This window comes from Platalea leucorodia (assembly GCF_965183815.1).
Source record: "Platalea leucorodia genome assembly, chromosome: 8".
NCBI classification, from domain to species: domain Eukaryota; kingdom Metazoa; phylum Chordata; class Aves; order Pelecaniformes; family Threskiornithidae; genus Platalea; species Platalea leucorodia.
The window spans coordinates 15,613,636-15,627,472 of record NC_138830.1 but is presented as its reverse complement, the minus strand read 5'-3'; the positions used below and the strand labels follow the sequence as shown (position 1 = coordinate 15,627,472).

The 13,837-nt window shown below is 37.9% G+C and overlaps 1 protein-coding gene across 6 annotated transcripts in view; it reads right to left on the bottom strand.

Moving 5' to 3' along the window:
* Window positions 1–2,555: 2,555 nt before the first annotated feature.
* DLG1 (discs large MAGUK scaffold protein 1) overlaps window positions 2,556–13,837 on the bottom strand; it is a 164,931-nt gene continuing 153,649 nt past the window's right edge. For all 6 annotated transcript variants that reach the window (XM_082319630.1, XM_082319632.1, XM_082319631.1 and 3 more), the window contains 6 exons: window positions 13,318–13,368; window positions 10,168–10,269; window positions 9,746–9,918; window positions 6,128–6,237; window positions 5,659–5,750; window positions 2,556–2,883 (listed from right to left, as the gene is read on the bottom strand). In XM_082319630.1, the coding sequence (XP_082175756.1) occupies window positions 2,777–2,883; window positions 5,659–5,750; window positions 6,128–6,237; window positions 9,746–9,918; window positions 10,168–10,269; window positions 13,318–13,368 (635 nt within the window). In that variant the 3' untranslated portion in view covers window positions 2,556–2,776. The remainder of the gene's footprint in view (window positions 2,884–5,658; window positions 5,751–6,127; window positions 6,238–9,745; window positions 9,919–10,167; window positions 10,270–13,317; window positions 13,369–13,837) is intronic.

Below are 13,837 nucleotides of genomic sequence, written 5' to 3'. Positions count from 1 at the left end.
AATACTTCATCAAGCATGCTTCTGTACAGCAGTTACAAATAGTTGGGTTAGCAGGCGCGGAAGAAAACCCATGGTGCCTCTACTGGGCCAGCAAAAGTAGGGTGGTAATACATCAGTGTAACAGCACTTGGATTTCCTAATTACTCTAGTTGTTAAATTGGAAGCCTTAAGCCAAGTACACATATTGTAAAATGTATCTTTAAAATACACAAAGTAAAAGGTACCCAAGAATCAAAGATATATCAGTACCCAATACTGGAAAAATGAGAAACGGCAATTAATGCAAAAACCTAAAAATTACAAGATAAAACACGTCAACTAGGAGCATCAGGGCTGCCAGAATCAACTTTTCTGCCAGGGCTCAAGGGCAACATCTGAAACAAATAAAATAAAAAATGCAAGGAAGATACCCCAGAGTCCTTTGGATTTTCTTGATCCGAGACTGGTTTTCACTCTAGCGTGACAACCATCCAAGGTAAGTACTGGGGACTTCAGTCTGAGTGTAGTATTTGGTGACACCAGGACAAATGTCTGGGAGAAAAGTTCTGTAACTCTTTCTGATGGGTTAAAAAAGAGGTAGGAAAAATAAAAATGTATACAATGTAGAGATCTCATATGTTATTTTGGTTTGCAGATTTGATAGCTGAGATTAAAAAAAAAAAAGGATCTAAAAGTTGGTCTGTTTTAAGATGTCTCACTATACACCTCAAATAATCAGTGACTTTCAAAGAGTTAGACTATAGTGAACTTTTAGCTCCTTTAAAAATTTATGACATTATTTATAAAAAGTTGCATCAATCTTCCATAGACAGAAGGAGTCTCAGAAAGACAGAACACCTACTTCACACATCTAGAAAAACAAAAATTATTTTGGGCCATACACCAGCAGCTTACACTTATGGTAAGTTTTATAAGCATGCCACATAACACCAGCGATATTTGTGTCCCAAGTTTAAAACTGCATTTAATGTAATAACTTCACTGGCCCCGATCTGGTCACCAGTGCTCCTCTAACACATTATTTTCATTTACAGTCCGAATCAATTATTTTAAAATGCTACAACATCTGTTCTTCTTTTGATTAAAAACACACTTGACAAATATGTTGTACAATAAAGTTTATTAGCTGTTCTCCTCTTTCTAACAAATGGAATGGATAGTGTTGATAGTTCTTTACAAACCAAAGCTAATTTGGTTGTGTGACTGCCCCGTGACTGCTGTAAGTACATCCCTCTTATAAACAATCAGTTTCAAATAAGCAACGGCAGGCACCAAATAACAGGGGAATTAGAGAATTCCATTACTGAAGGTAGTTCCATGTTTTGGTACAACGTATTCATAACATTCGGCACAGAAGTTTGCGCATTGCCAATGGAAGATCTGTGGCTATGCAATCCGAGATGAACACGTACAGAAAAATAAAATGCATCATTGACTCTGAATTCTCCCTTTGGTTAAGACATGCATATTACAAGGGCGGGGGGCGGGGAGGAGAGGAAGAAAAAAAAAAAAAGACAAACACCTGAAATTCCGTAGAAAAGAGGAGAACTTGCACGTATTTTTTTTTTCTTGTAACTAATATTCCCTGGACTTTATGCCCAGCCACCACAGCCCATTTGATTTCTTGTAATTAAGGAAGGTAAATTCTAATTTGTATTTTTATTTAAAACAAAAAGCTAGGAGTAGGTGGTAAAAGAAAAATATATATTTTATATATATATTTATATGTGTGCGCAACTATGTAAAGAAAATAATTCCCATAGTTACAGAGTTTAGTTAAAGAAAGTTTAATATATATATATTTATTATAACAAAATAGGCAGTTATTGTGGGTAAAATAGTCATTAAAATCTGACCCCTAAGAACACACATTTTTAGGCTATGAATCACTCTCTCATTGCCCTAATGACCATCTCTGCAGCTGTTTTCTGTATTACTGCCAATGGAAATTTGGCATTCCTCTGAAAAATACAAGGTTTCCTAGCACCTAAACATATTTCAGGCTCAAAAAATGTGATGACCATTATCTATAAACAATTTCTGTAAGACACTATAAATAGTGTTTTATGAGGAAGATTAAAAACATTACACATCTTTGTCCCTAGCAATTTTACTGGCAAAAAATGAAAAAATAGATTATAAGAATATCCATATGAAATTATGAAAATGAATATCCCTTGAGGAGTAGTAATGGGAGTTAATGAAAATGTTAACTCAGAATTTGAAAGTTTCTCTCTAACTGCCTGGAAAGAAAAAAACAAAACAAAACAAAAAAAAAAACCCCACAACTGTGAGAGTAGAATTTAACTCAGAAAATAAAACCCAAAATTGATTGCCCTGACCAAACCATGCTATTAAAGTTAAGCGTGCAAAGTTACTCATGATTTACAACTTCCTTGAATACAACTTTTCTTTCAGTTGTTATGAAATTTTAAAAGAATGTCTATAAAGCTTTTTTGAAAAATCTTTGAAAGTTACTTTCCCTTAAACATTAAGGAATTTTACCAAGCAATTCCCTCCCACCCCCACCCCAAACTAATAGCTGGTCAGGCCATTCCACTGTCATGTTAGAAAAATGGCAAACCAACAACACACAATACAAATTATTTAAACTAAGAGAGACACCAAATGTAAAGCATCATGGGAACTGCAGAATGTGATGGTTAGGGTATGAACCACGCTGGAAAGAACTAGAGGCAGGCTCCACTGGAAGGGCTTAGAGTCGTCAGATGTAGTAGGTGATGTCAGTTAGAAAATGAAAAATAAAAATCTGTTTTCATAATTTTTCCTTTGCTGGAACCCAGATGTAAGGCCCAGACTGTTCCTCTATGATCTGTTTCACTTGGTTGTAGATTTCTTCCAGTGTGTCTCCTTGGACAATAGCTGCAAAACATAATGTGGCAATCAGCAATCATCCTTCTCAGCTCCGTACAGAAACCAAGACGTTCCAAGCCACGCTGTTCTTTTTTCTCAGAGCGGCAAGAGGATTTCAGATTGCTGAAGGAACAGGCACCCAGTGGGATTTCTGGTTTCTGGGCTGGAGTGAATGGTTGTTAATGGTATTGCAGGACACGCAAAGCACCATCTCTCCTACTCAGAGGCTTGGGATTACGAAGTGGTTTTTCCTTTACTGCAAGTATACACATACAACTGAGGAGTGTTTTTTGCATTTCCTAACCGTGTTAGGAGTCAATTCGCATCCTCCAGTATTCTATTTGGTCCAACTTTCATGTGTGTTTCCAACACAACAAGGCAAAACAGAGTACAGGGCTGTCCCCTCATGCAGTCAGTCTGAGGCCTGGCTCAGTGTAATGCAGACTAGTGAACTCCTCAGCTGGATCCTGAAACTTCACAGCAAGGATGGCTGACCTTGGGATTTCACCTACTAGCACTAGCTTTGCTTTTGGCCAAAACGAGGAGGAACTCATGGAGTTTGATGCCCAGCCAATAGATTCAAGTTTTATAGACAACAGGCTTCCTTATATAGTTAAAAGTGCAATTTATATTCAGATGGTGTAAGTTAGATATATTTTCTCCAAGGCTAGGAAATAATTAGAAAGGAGCCAATACGGATGTGTTCTGACATATCAGAGTAAAGTACGGTCTGGTGAGAATGAGGATGAAGTATGAGTTGTTCTTACCACGCTTCAGTCTGAAAATGCAATCACCATGAGACAGCAGCTTCTTTTTAATTAGGATTGCCACCTCAGTATTGATAATCCAAGAAACAAAATTTAGCATGAAAGATAATTTTGGAGGCAGGTCAGACTCACTCTTTTGTGCATTAATATATTACTGCTGCTTCCAAGCTTTGCTTTCATGCAAATTACTTCCTTTTTATTCCTACTCATCATTCCCATCTCTTAAAAACTATCTCCCCATCTGCAGCCCATTGTCACAGTGCCTGTGGGAGGAGGAGGCTGTTCAATTATTATAGCTCAAGTGTAATGTTCACAGCACAAGAGTGCGTTAGAAAGATTCAGAAATGTCTTTGCAATGCAAATAGCCATAAGCTTCAGCATCTTACTTCTCTCCAGCTATATTTAACCACACCTCTTCCAAAGCTCAATACCCTCAAAACAGAAGTTGGATGTGCTTTTCATGTGTTTCAGTGCAAAGTCTCTTTAAACTTAACCTGCTGATGAAGTTGATTTCCGTTACCCCACACGATGTGGTATTTTTTAAGAGATTAGGGAATGCTCACACATCCTGTTTTACCACCTGACTCATATGGGTGGCAGCCCCCAAATAAGCAGTTAAGTGGGATCTGTTACACCTCAAACAGATTCAGAAAAGGATTTCTGGCCTGAACTGGATTATCAAGGACAGAAGTCTGACCAACGGTTCTCTCTCTCAACAAGCCTTTACTTCTGAGAAGAAACACGGACCTGAGCACTAAAGCTCTTAAAAAGGCCCATGGGTTTTTGAAACATCTTGAGTTATGTCCCTTCGTTTCCTGAAAAAGTGTCCTATATAATGCCCTGAGACAAACTGGGAGAATACCAGCTACTAAACAAATATTTAATTGATTTCTATTAAAATAAACTCATTCATTTCCTGACAATAAACCTGACACATTTGCAAGTCATTTGGTAAGGGACTCTATAATAGGAAGAATTTGCAATGTATGTGGAGAGTCCCATAACTTTCTGGGTGCAGACAGATAGAGAGCTATGGGAAGAGTGGGAGAGCTAGATACACTATTGGGATAAACTGACAGCTGCGAGGTAGCAGAGAGGGAGGGAGGCAGACAAAAAGGGATGGGCTCAAGCTGTTCATTGTGTGGGCAGCACACAGTGTGGAGAACAGGGCAGCAGGAAGACTGGGGCAGGGAGCCTGCTGGTTCCTCTGTCTTCCTCCCATGTGAAGCCACCACCCCTTCCTGTGCCGCCGCCCAGGCGGAGCGGACTGCTGCAGTCACAGCTCTGTCCACATAAGATGTGGGAGAATGAACTGGGCAAAGGAGTCATGTCACAGAAAGGAGGTGAATGGGGCAGCAAACACTGAAACACTGCAAAAGAGAACATAACAGGAAGGGAAGGAGCGAGTGTCTATCTAGGACAGGAATAGAGAAGGCTCTTTTCCGTCCTCCCAAAAATCCTGATTTGATCAATCTCCTCCTACTGCAAGCCACAATGCAAACAATTAGCACAGCTTGAGTGCTTGCAGCCCATCCCTTGCTGTGACAGTTAGGTCCATGGCATACACAAATTTGATTTGCTAAGTACCATAATGCTGTAGTGCCAAATTTCCAGAGGCTTAATTAATTACCATCATTTTTTACTTCCCGCTTTTAAAAAAAAAATGGAAATTAATCATTTTCTACAGGGAGCTTTGCTGAGCAATCTCAGCTCTGCAAATGAAAAGCTTTAAGCGTGCAATATATCAAAAAGCAAACATCTGCATTACAACACCTAGGAAAATGGCTTACAGTTTTTAAAACCTAAATTAAGCTCCCAGTAAATTTTTGTATATATTGAATTAATTGATCAAATTGAAATCAGTCTAGAGGTACTAAGATGGCTCTATGCCTCAAAACAACAACAGATTAGCCAGAAAACAAAGTTCAGCCTTACGTCAGCAGTGAGGCAATTACTATTTTACAGCAAGCAATAAAGTTTCAACTCTGGCAAGGGAAGAGTCCCACACAAAACACACCTGTGAAGTGTTCAGTAAATTCTTGCTCCAGTTTCATGGCTCTCTCAAATGTCTTCCTGGCTTGCTCTTCTGTTAAGCGTTTATTCATTTCCCTGAAATTGAAAACATTATACGTTTAAAAACTACTATAAAATACTTGGAGTCTTTTGAAGTAAGGTTTTAAACTGTTGTCCGAGTATTAACCGTAATAAGAGGCAGTCTCCTCAATGACACACCTAAGCAAAGACTGTAGTGGGAATAAGGTGTTCTGACACCATGTTGCATGGGATTTAGCACAATGACATTCGTTCTCAAGCACTTTAATTTGGATTAAAAATCCCTTCTAAAAGCCCCTAGTAATTAAACTTAGGAAATTAAATATTGTTTAAAATGCAAGTATTACAATTGCCTTCACATAACTTGCAGCTGGCTTTTCAAATACAATGACAGTCTCAAACAATTTAGCCTGAGGTACTTCACTTTTACTTACATGATATTTTCCACTGCTTTGGGTTTAATAAAAATGGAGATTGGGTACAGCTGGGCAATCTGCAACCTTTTGATCGCATTACCAGAAACATCAAGAATGCAATGTTTACCCTAAAAAGTGAGAGAGAAGGGAAAACAGCACTAAGCAAAGTTTAAGTCACAGGTATGCATAGGTAATAATTCAGAAGAGAAAACATGTCTCCACTGAAGCCAACAAAAGTAGAGCATTTGCATCAATGATATTATGATTTCACCACTTTGGCACAAGGTCCCACAATGCTCCTCTGGTGGGATCATACATCATTTGAGATGTTCCTGACCCTTCTTCCTTTCTTCCTCCACCAGATGTTGCAGCCCAATCGACAATGCAGAATCATCCAGTGCACCAGCTGTACTTCAACCACACCACCAAAACGACTTTTTTTTTTTTTTTTTTTTTTTTAATAATTTGAGGATCCTTTGGGGGTGGCCATGTCACAGATGCAGTTTAGAGAAGAGCCAGATCACCTAACTGGCATACCTGAGGAAGTAAGCACCTCTGATGGCAGGGAAATATGCCACCATCAGAATCGTTAGATGGAACTGAATATGAGCACTCTCCTCCCCCCAGGTACCACACAATAGAATACCAAGTTTGAGATGGTAAATGCAATTAATTTAGGCTGATTATTTTTTTTATCTCTTGAGAAACAAATATAACCTAACTCTTCCTTGGGCAGTTGGGAAGACAATGTGGTAGGGCTGCTTTTCTCCCCACCTCTATTCTCCTATTATAAGCAATTTTCCATCTCTTTGGGATATCTCATCTCAAAGGCTCTTCTGTTTCTCAGCTCCTCTCATCTCTGATATGCTCATTTCGACCTCACACATTTTTATTTCTTTCATTTGCGAGTAGCATATGAGTAATTTCGCATACCACCATTTTAGAAAGGGATGGGGGGAGAGGAACAGAAAACCACTGTCAGGTGACTAAAATAAGAAAAGCTTTTTCTTTAGCAGGAGACCAATGTGAATGGCAGAATTCTGTGAGCCAGGGTACAAACCCACAAGCACCATAAAACTGAAGGTTACTCATATCATACAACACGCCTCCTGAACTCCTGGGAGATCATTCCAGGAGGGCCTGTTGAAGAGCAAGGAAGTGACTGCAGTCTGAAATGACTGACACATTTCTGCTTCCTGGCAGAAGAGATCCCTAGGATCATTTACATTTGATCTCTTGCACAACGAAACCACGGAATTTTATGTCAGGAATTCTTAAAGGGGACAGAAGTGTTCTTCCCACATGAACAACACATATCTGCTAGCTTTCAACTGATGATAGGTGTTTTCCAGATCCAGTCCATAGATGTGGATGCTGACTGGTATAATTTAAGAAAAGTGTTTGTATGTTCTAGCAGAGTATTTTACTGCATGTGCTGACCTACCCACATCTTTAAAATCGTTTCTCTTTAAATGTGGCACATGCTCTGGGAATAGAGAATTAAGAGCATTATCTGGTCCATTTTCCTTTTTGGGATAAGACACTTAGTATTTGCTGTGTTTGGCCCAAAAATTTATGCCAGGTGCCAAAGGATTTTGAGCAAAGGATGGAGGTGATTGCCAGCACAGTAGCTGTACTGAACCTTACGGAATGTAACTGTAACAGTTTATTCCAAATCAATAATGAATGTGCATTAGCAGTGGCCTCAGACACAGAGATTTGCAAGCTGCTAGTGATTCCAAAGAGGATATGAAAATTCCTTTCAAGTGAAGATTTGGAAGACAAGGAAAAGAAACACAAGTACTTCACAATATAATTATCATGTTTTCATCCAGGGAAGCTATTTTGCTCTTTGCACAGTGCATTTAAACAATGTTTAGTATTATGTTTTAGTTTCTTATTTGCACTGCATCTGATTGAGCAACACAGCACTCGGTGCCCTTTACATTAACTGAACAATGACATCAAAAAGCATCTTTAGCTGTGTCCATTGTAGGTTAGGAAATGAGAGAGATAGGGATCAGCTGGAAGCAGGAGCAAATGACTACAATTTAAAGCTACTGCAAGAATACTATTTCTGGTACTTTTGGTGTAGTAACAGTCACTTCTGTTGTGTCTGCCCCTAAATTCATAACAGAAAACTTGGAAATCATCTTTTGTACCCCAGTAATAAGACCCACTGAAGAGACTCATCTCAAGTGAGATGAAGAGGACTACAAGGAAGGAGTAGACCCAGATCAACCAGTCTGCAAGCCCTGTCACGGTTTTGAAGTCCAGTTCTGAAGGACAGGCCATTGTTTCCCAGAAAAATAACGTTAGCTGTAACCGAGAAATTGCTTCATCTACCCAAAGTCCCATAGTGCCTGTGCAAGAGATTTAATAGCATGGAGACATCTGGTAGTACTTTTTTCTTCGTGTTGGTTTATAAAAGATGCACCGTTGTTTTGTACCTTACTAGTCCCACCAGATGAGCAAAAGAACACAGCCAATTTCAAGACTAGGAGGGAAATGAAGGATTTCACAACTTCGTTCAGCCTCCCATACAAAGTACTGTTTGTTTACTTTAACAATTTTGTAATTAATTTTATTTTCTTTACTTTTCTTGCTGTATACCATGGGTCCAGGTTCTATTCCATAGGGTGAGAAAGACAGCAGAAAACTTCATCACATGAACCACAGAATCTCACCATGTTCGCCCTGGTTTTGATTCCAGTAAATTACAGTTGCCAGAATGGTCTACACTGTTTTCCAGAGGACTGACTACACTCCGGTGTCACACGTGTTAACCACACTTACCCTCTGCATGTCCAGACTGAAAGTGCTCACACTTGCGAGTTCCCACCTAGAAAATAGCTGTTTCTTCTCTCATACAGATCAGATAACATTGCCTACTGTAAATGCACCATATTTGTAAGCAGTAGAACAACACTCATCAACCTAATGTGCAACATTTGCAAAGAATTTTCACCAAAAAATTTTCTTTAAAACAAGCATCTTACTCTAAGAAATACACTTCCTTCTTCCCACTTTTTTTTCAGAGAGCTCAAGTAAACTTCACTTTGAATTTAGCAATACTTAGATTTTGCAAGAAATAGTTAATTGAAGTCTGTTCAAGATAAAAACAGTAAAGTCAGTCTTCAAAATGTAGTGGCAGTTATGTAAAATATCTTTCTAAAATTGAGTTTATCACATTCACTCTTTTCCCTTTGTCAGCTAAATCCATGAAGGGCACAAAGAATAACAATTTTACAATGTTTCTTCTGCATAGGTCTTTATCAAACAGATCATTGTATTAATCGACTCCACCACCACTATTCTTAATTAGTTAATGATCTATGTATGTGAGCTAGGCTAATTAGCCCATAATTCCAATTATTTCTTCTCTATTTTCTTTTTATAAAACAGCACAAGCTATGGTTGCTCTTTTCCTGCAATTTAATCACGATGCTTTCATTATTCCAAAGCTTCATTATTTCCCTAAATGCATTTGTGACAATGCACTTTGTTTCTAGTTTTGTACAAATTCCTTTCAAAAGTCAGAGGGTTCCTAATGGCTTCTTGCCATTCTTCTCTTTTCCCCTGTCAGCACAATCAGATAATCACCTCAGTAAATGAAAGTAACTGGCACTGATTTACCTTTTCTGCTACTTCTCGCACTGATTGGACACTTGTTCCATAAAGATGATTATTGTACTGGCCAGCTTCAATGAATTTGTGATCCTGAATATCCTTCTCCATTTGCTCTCGAGAAGTGACAAAATGGTAATCACGTCCATCCACCTCATAATCTCGTTTTGGTCTAGTAGTATCTTTAAATATAAACCAGTAATTTTTAAAGCAAAACAAAAAACAGTGACTTTTTTCCCTACAATATCCAAAAATAGTCTCCCATTTATACTGCAAAATTGTCACAAGCAAAGAGATGACTGATAACTAAGATAGCTCTATGAAGTGTAGACAATATATTAACTTTTTTAACTCAACATACAGAGGATGTCTATTAAGAAAATTAACACAAAAAATCATTTAGAATTGCTTTAGTATTTGCTGAGACTTACGTGGAACACATGAGCCAAATTTGTCTGGAAATTCTGAGATCAGATCATCATTTATTCTGTCTTTCATGGGTCCCAAAACAATCACAGGTCGAGTGTAACTGACTATTAAACATAAAGGAATAACATCAGATACATTTCAGCACGATTGCTTTCTTTTACAGTTCAGGAAAATAAGCTTTATCACATGGTAATGGTTTTAATACCTAAACGAGCATGTACTCCTAAAGAGAAGAAAAACATATTGAAAAATGCATATCAATTAATACCATAGTCACAGTAAGATGTTAGATTTTCACTCTCAAATCACTATCCTGGGGGATCGAAGATGTCTTAAATTATGAAGTCTTGGGGGGGGGGGAATCTTTTCACAAAGTAACATCCTTCATTCTAATGAAAACAGCAAAAGGAGGAAGTTTTAAAATCTCTTCACTTCAAAGAGGTACCTAAACAGTAGCAGAGTGTGTGAAATTCTAGTTCTGTGTTAGGAGAAGCTGCTGCTTTTCCTCTAAGACCACAACTTAAATACTCATATATGAAAAGACACAACTATATATAGCTTCTGTAATTACTAACACTCTTATAAAATGAAGTATAGCATCTTTTAAAAGCAGCTTAATTTTTTATAAGGTTATAAAGGACTTTTGGTTGGAAATTAAGCTCAAGCAGAAAATATCTGATTATTCTGCAAGAACCATGAAGACAATAATCACAGAATCATAGAATGCTTTGGGATGGAAGGGACCTTTAAAGGTCACCTAGTCCATCCCCCCTGCAATGGGCAGGGACATCTACAACCAGATCAGGTTGCTCAGAGCCCCATCCAGCCTGGCCTTGAATGTTTCCAGGGATGGGGCATCTACCACCTCTCATGGTGGATGGAATGGCAACCAGTTCCAGTGTTTCACCACCCTCATGGTAAAAAATGTCTTCCTTATATCTAGTCTGAATCTACCCTCTTTTAGTTTAAAACCATTACCCCTTGTCCTATCGCAACAGGCCCTGCTAAAAAGTCTGTCCTCATCTTTCTTGTAGGCCCCCTTTAAGTATTGAAAGGCCGCCATAAGGTCTCCCTGGAGCCTTCTCTTCTCCAGGCTGAACAACCTCAGCTCTTTCAGCCTTTGCTCATAGCAGAGGTGTTCCAGCCCTCTGATCATTTTTGTGGCCCTCCTCTGGACCTGCTCCAACAGGTCCATGTCCTTCCTATGCTGAGGACTCCAGAGCTGGACATAGTACTCCAGGTGGGGTCTAATGTCTAAGTATCTTGGCATTAGCATATAATTTCAGCTGTATAAATTCTAGTCTTAGGTTCAATCTGTCTTTCCTGCACAAAAAAGTCCAAATTAAATAAAGTCTGACCTATAAAATATATTTTAACTTGACTCTCGGAACTATTTCCTTTCAGGGGTATTAATATATTCATAAAAGGAATGTCTGGGATCCAGTAACTGTCAACCTATTAATTTAACAATAAGCATCTTTGCCTAAAGACTAAGGGTGGCCCACTAGTGTCTCAAATCCAAGCACCTTTAAATCTATTTTGGGCATTACAGTTCTTTATTCCTCTGGGCTTCTTAAAAAAAAAAATACTGTAGAAGTGAATTAGTGGACAAATGCAGATAACGTATGCCATGAATGTATTACTGCACCTAAGTAAAGAAATGAGGTGCTGGTTCTTTTATGGCCTTCCCCATACACTATGTTAGACTCAAAGGGAATTACAGTTATGCATTCAAATGCCAAAGCACTTGGCTCTCTAAAATCTTTAGTTTTACAATATGGTAGTTACTAAACCATCAGCTTGTGCAAAGTCTCGTTCACATCTTTTCTCTTCAACCTTGACATTAATTCACTTGGTATTACTATTGTTCTCACTAAACCATTAAGCTATCACATCTGGGAAGCTAATGCCAGCTAAAAAGATGTTTCTCATTTTGTGGGACCTTCTGGTGGGCATACACAGACCCAGCAGCTGCTTATTTGAGGGTAACAAACCTCCAGTTCCGTAGCTTAAGCATAGCTTACTTAGCACATTGAAGAGGGCCTACCCATTCCTAGCATGGTCTCAACTCATGCATTTCTCATCCATGATTTTACTTGGAGCCTACCAAAATTACAAATTATATGATATAAATCATGTAGTTTGTGTTAGTCTTGTATAACAATTTTTATTACTTTTGGAAGCTTACTGATGAAATGGAGCCCCTATGCGACAATCAACAAGTTGGAGTGGGATGTCTATACAGGCACGCGTGTTCCACAATGCTGTTAAAAGCAACCGGGCTGTGCCACTGCATGAAACCAAAAATGAAATACTGACACTCAAAATTCATGTAAATACATGATGCATATTTACTTCAACTGCCACCTTATTTGCTAGGTAACAGATATCAAGTATTCCTAAAAGACATCCCTTTTACAGATTAATTTACAAATATATGAGCTATGTATCAGATAATGTAAATCAACCATTAGCACCTGTGGCAGTGAAAGGGAACACTAAAAATTCTGTATCTATTATACACAGTGAAGCAAGATCAGGACCAAGGCAAAAAGGAAATTATAGCATCCCACTGGAAATCAGTGAAAAGCATTTTATTTTAAATGCAAGTGTGAGAAAATATTTTGTCCTATCAATTTCCATTTCATTCAAATTTTTTTTTTTCCTGAAAAAAATCACTTGGCAATTGCTAACCAAATTAGCCATATAAGAAGCCCATACAGAAATTGGAGACTGCCATGTTTTAGAGACACTTCAATTAAAGCTTACTAAAATAGACAAATGATCTATTGATACGCTTTTTGCTGGGACAGTAAAAAGGAACTGCAACAGTGAGAATGCTAAAGCAATATGAAAGAGAAGAAAACTATGATTTCTGAGATTCACTGACAAAACTGTTGACCATACCATATTTTCCTTATGCAATGTAAACCACACATAATAAGTTATTTTAAGTAGCACACCTTTGGGTTGTGCACTAAATAATTTAGCAATTGCATTTAATAATTTATGCCTTTATGCTTTATTCATTTGAATAATGGTAACAATTTCAAAACTGAAGAAGTTTGTCATGGTGCTCAGTACATAAGGGCACATGAAGGATTCTGATAATTCAGATGATATTTATGCTATACTGAGTGAGATCTACAAACCTTCTTGTTGATTGACTGGTTCATATGACAAGACATATTCCTCTTGGCCACCTAAAATGTAAATGCAAAGATGTATCAATGTATTTTTTTCTAGACAAACATATTTAAACTGAGTCATTGAATGAACTATAATGATACAGACATTCCTCAGTAATATACATTACAATGATACTGATGAAGGACATTTTTCAAGAGCGATGAATTATAAAAATCACAAAGATAAGCCAAACACAAAATTTTAAAGCATAAGACACATACAGTATAAATAATTTCCTGGTTTATGTTAGCATGTCAAGCTGACATCAAGCACAAGAAGAATTTTAAAGCATTATTGAAATGCTCTTATACACGCTTCCCTGAACGAAATGCATGCATGCTATCATTCACTGCTAGAGGCAATGCCACCTTCATCACGAACATTCCCCATACTTTGAAGCCAGCATTTACAATAACATTTTTCTATATTTGTAGAGGGCTGACAATCATGTATGTCAAGGTGTACATATCTTCCATTAACTTT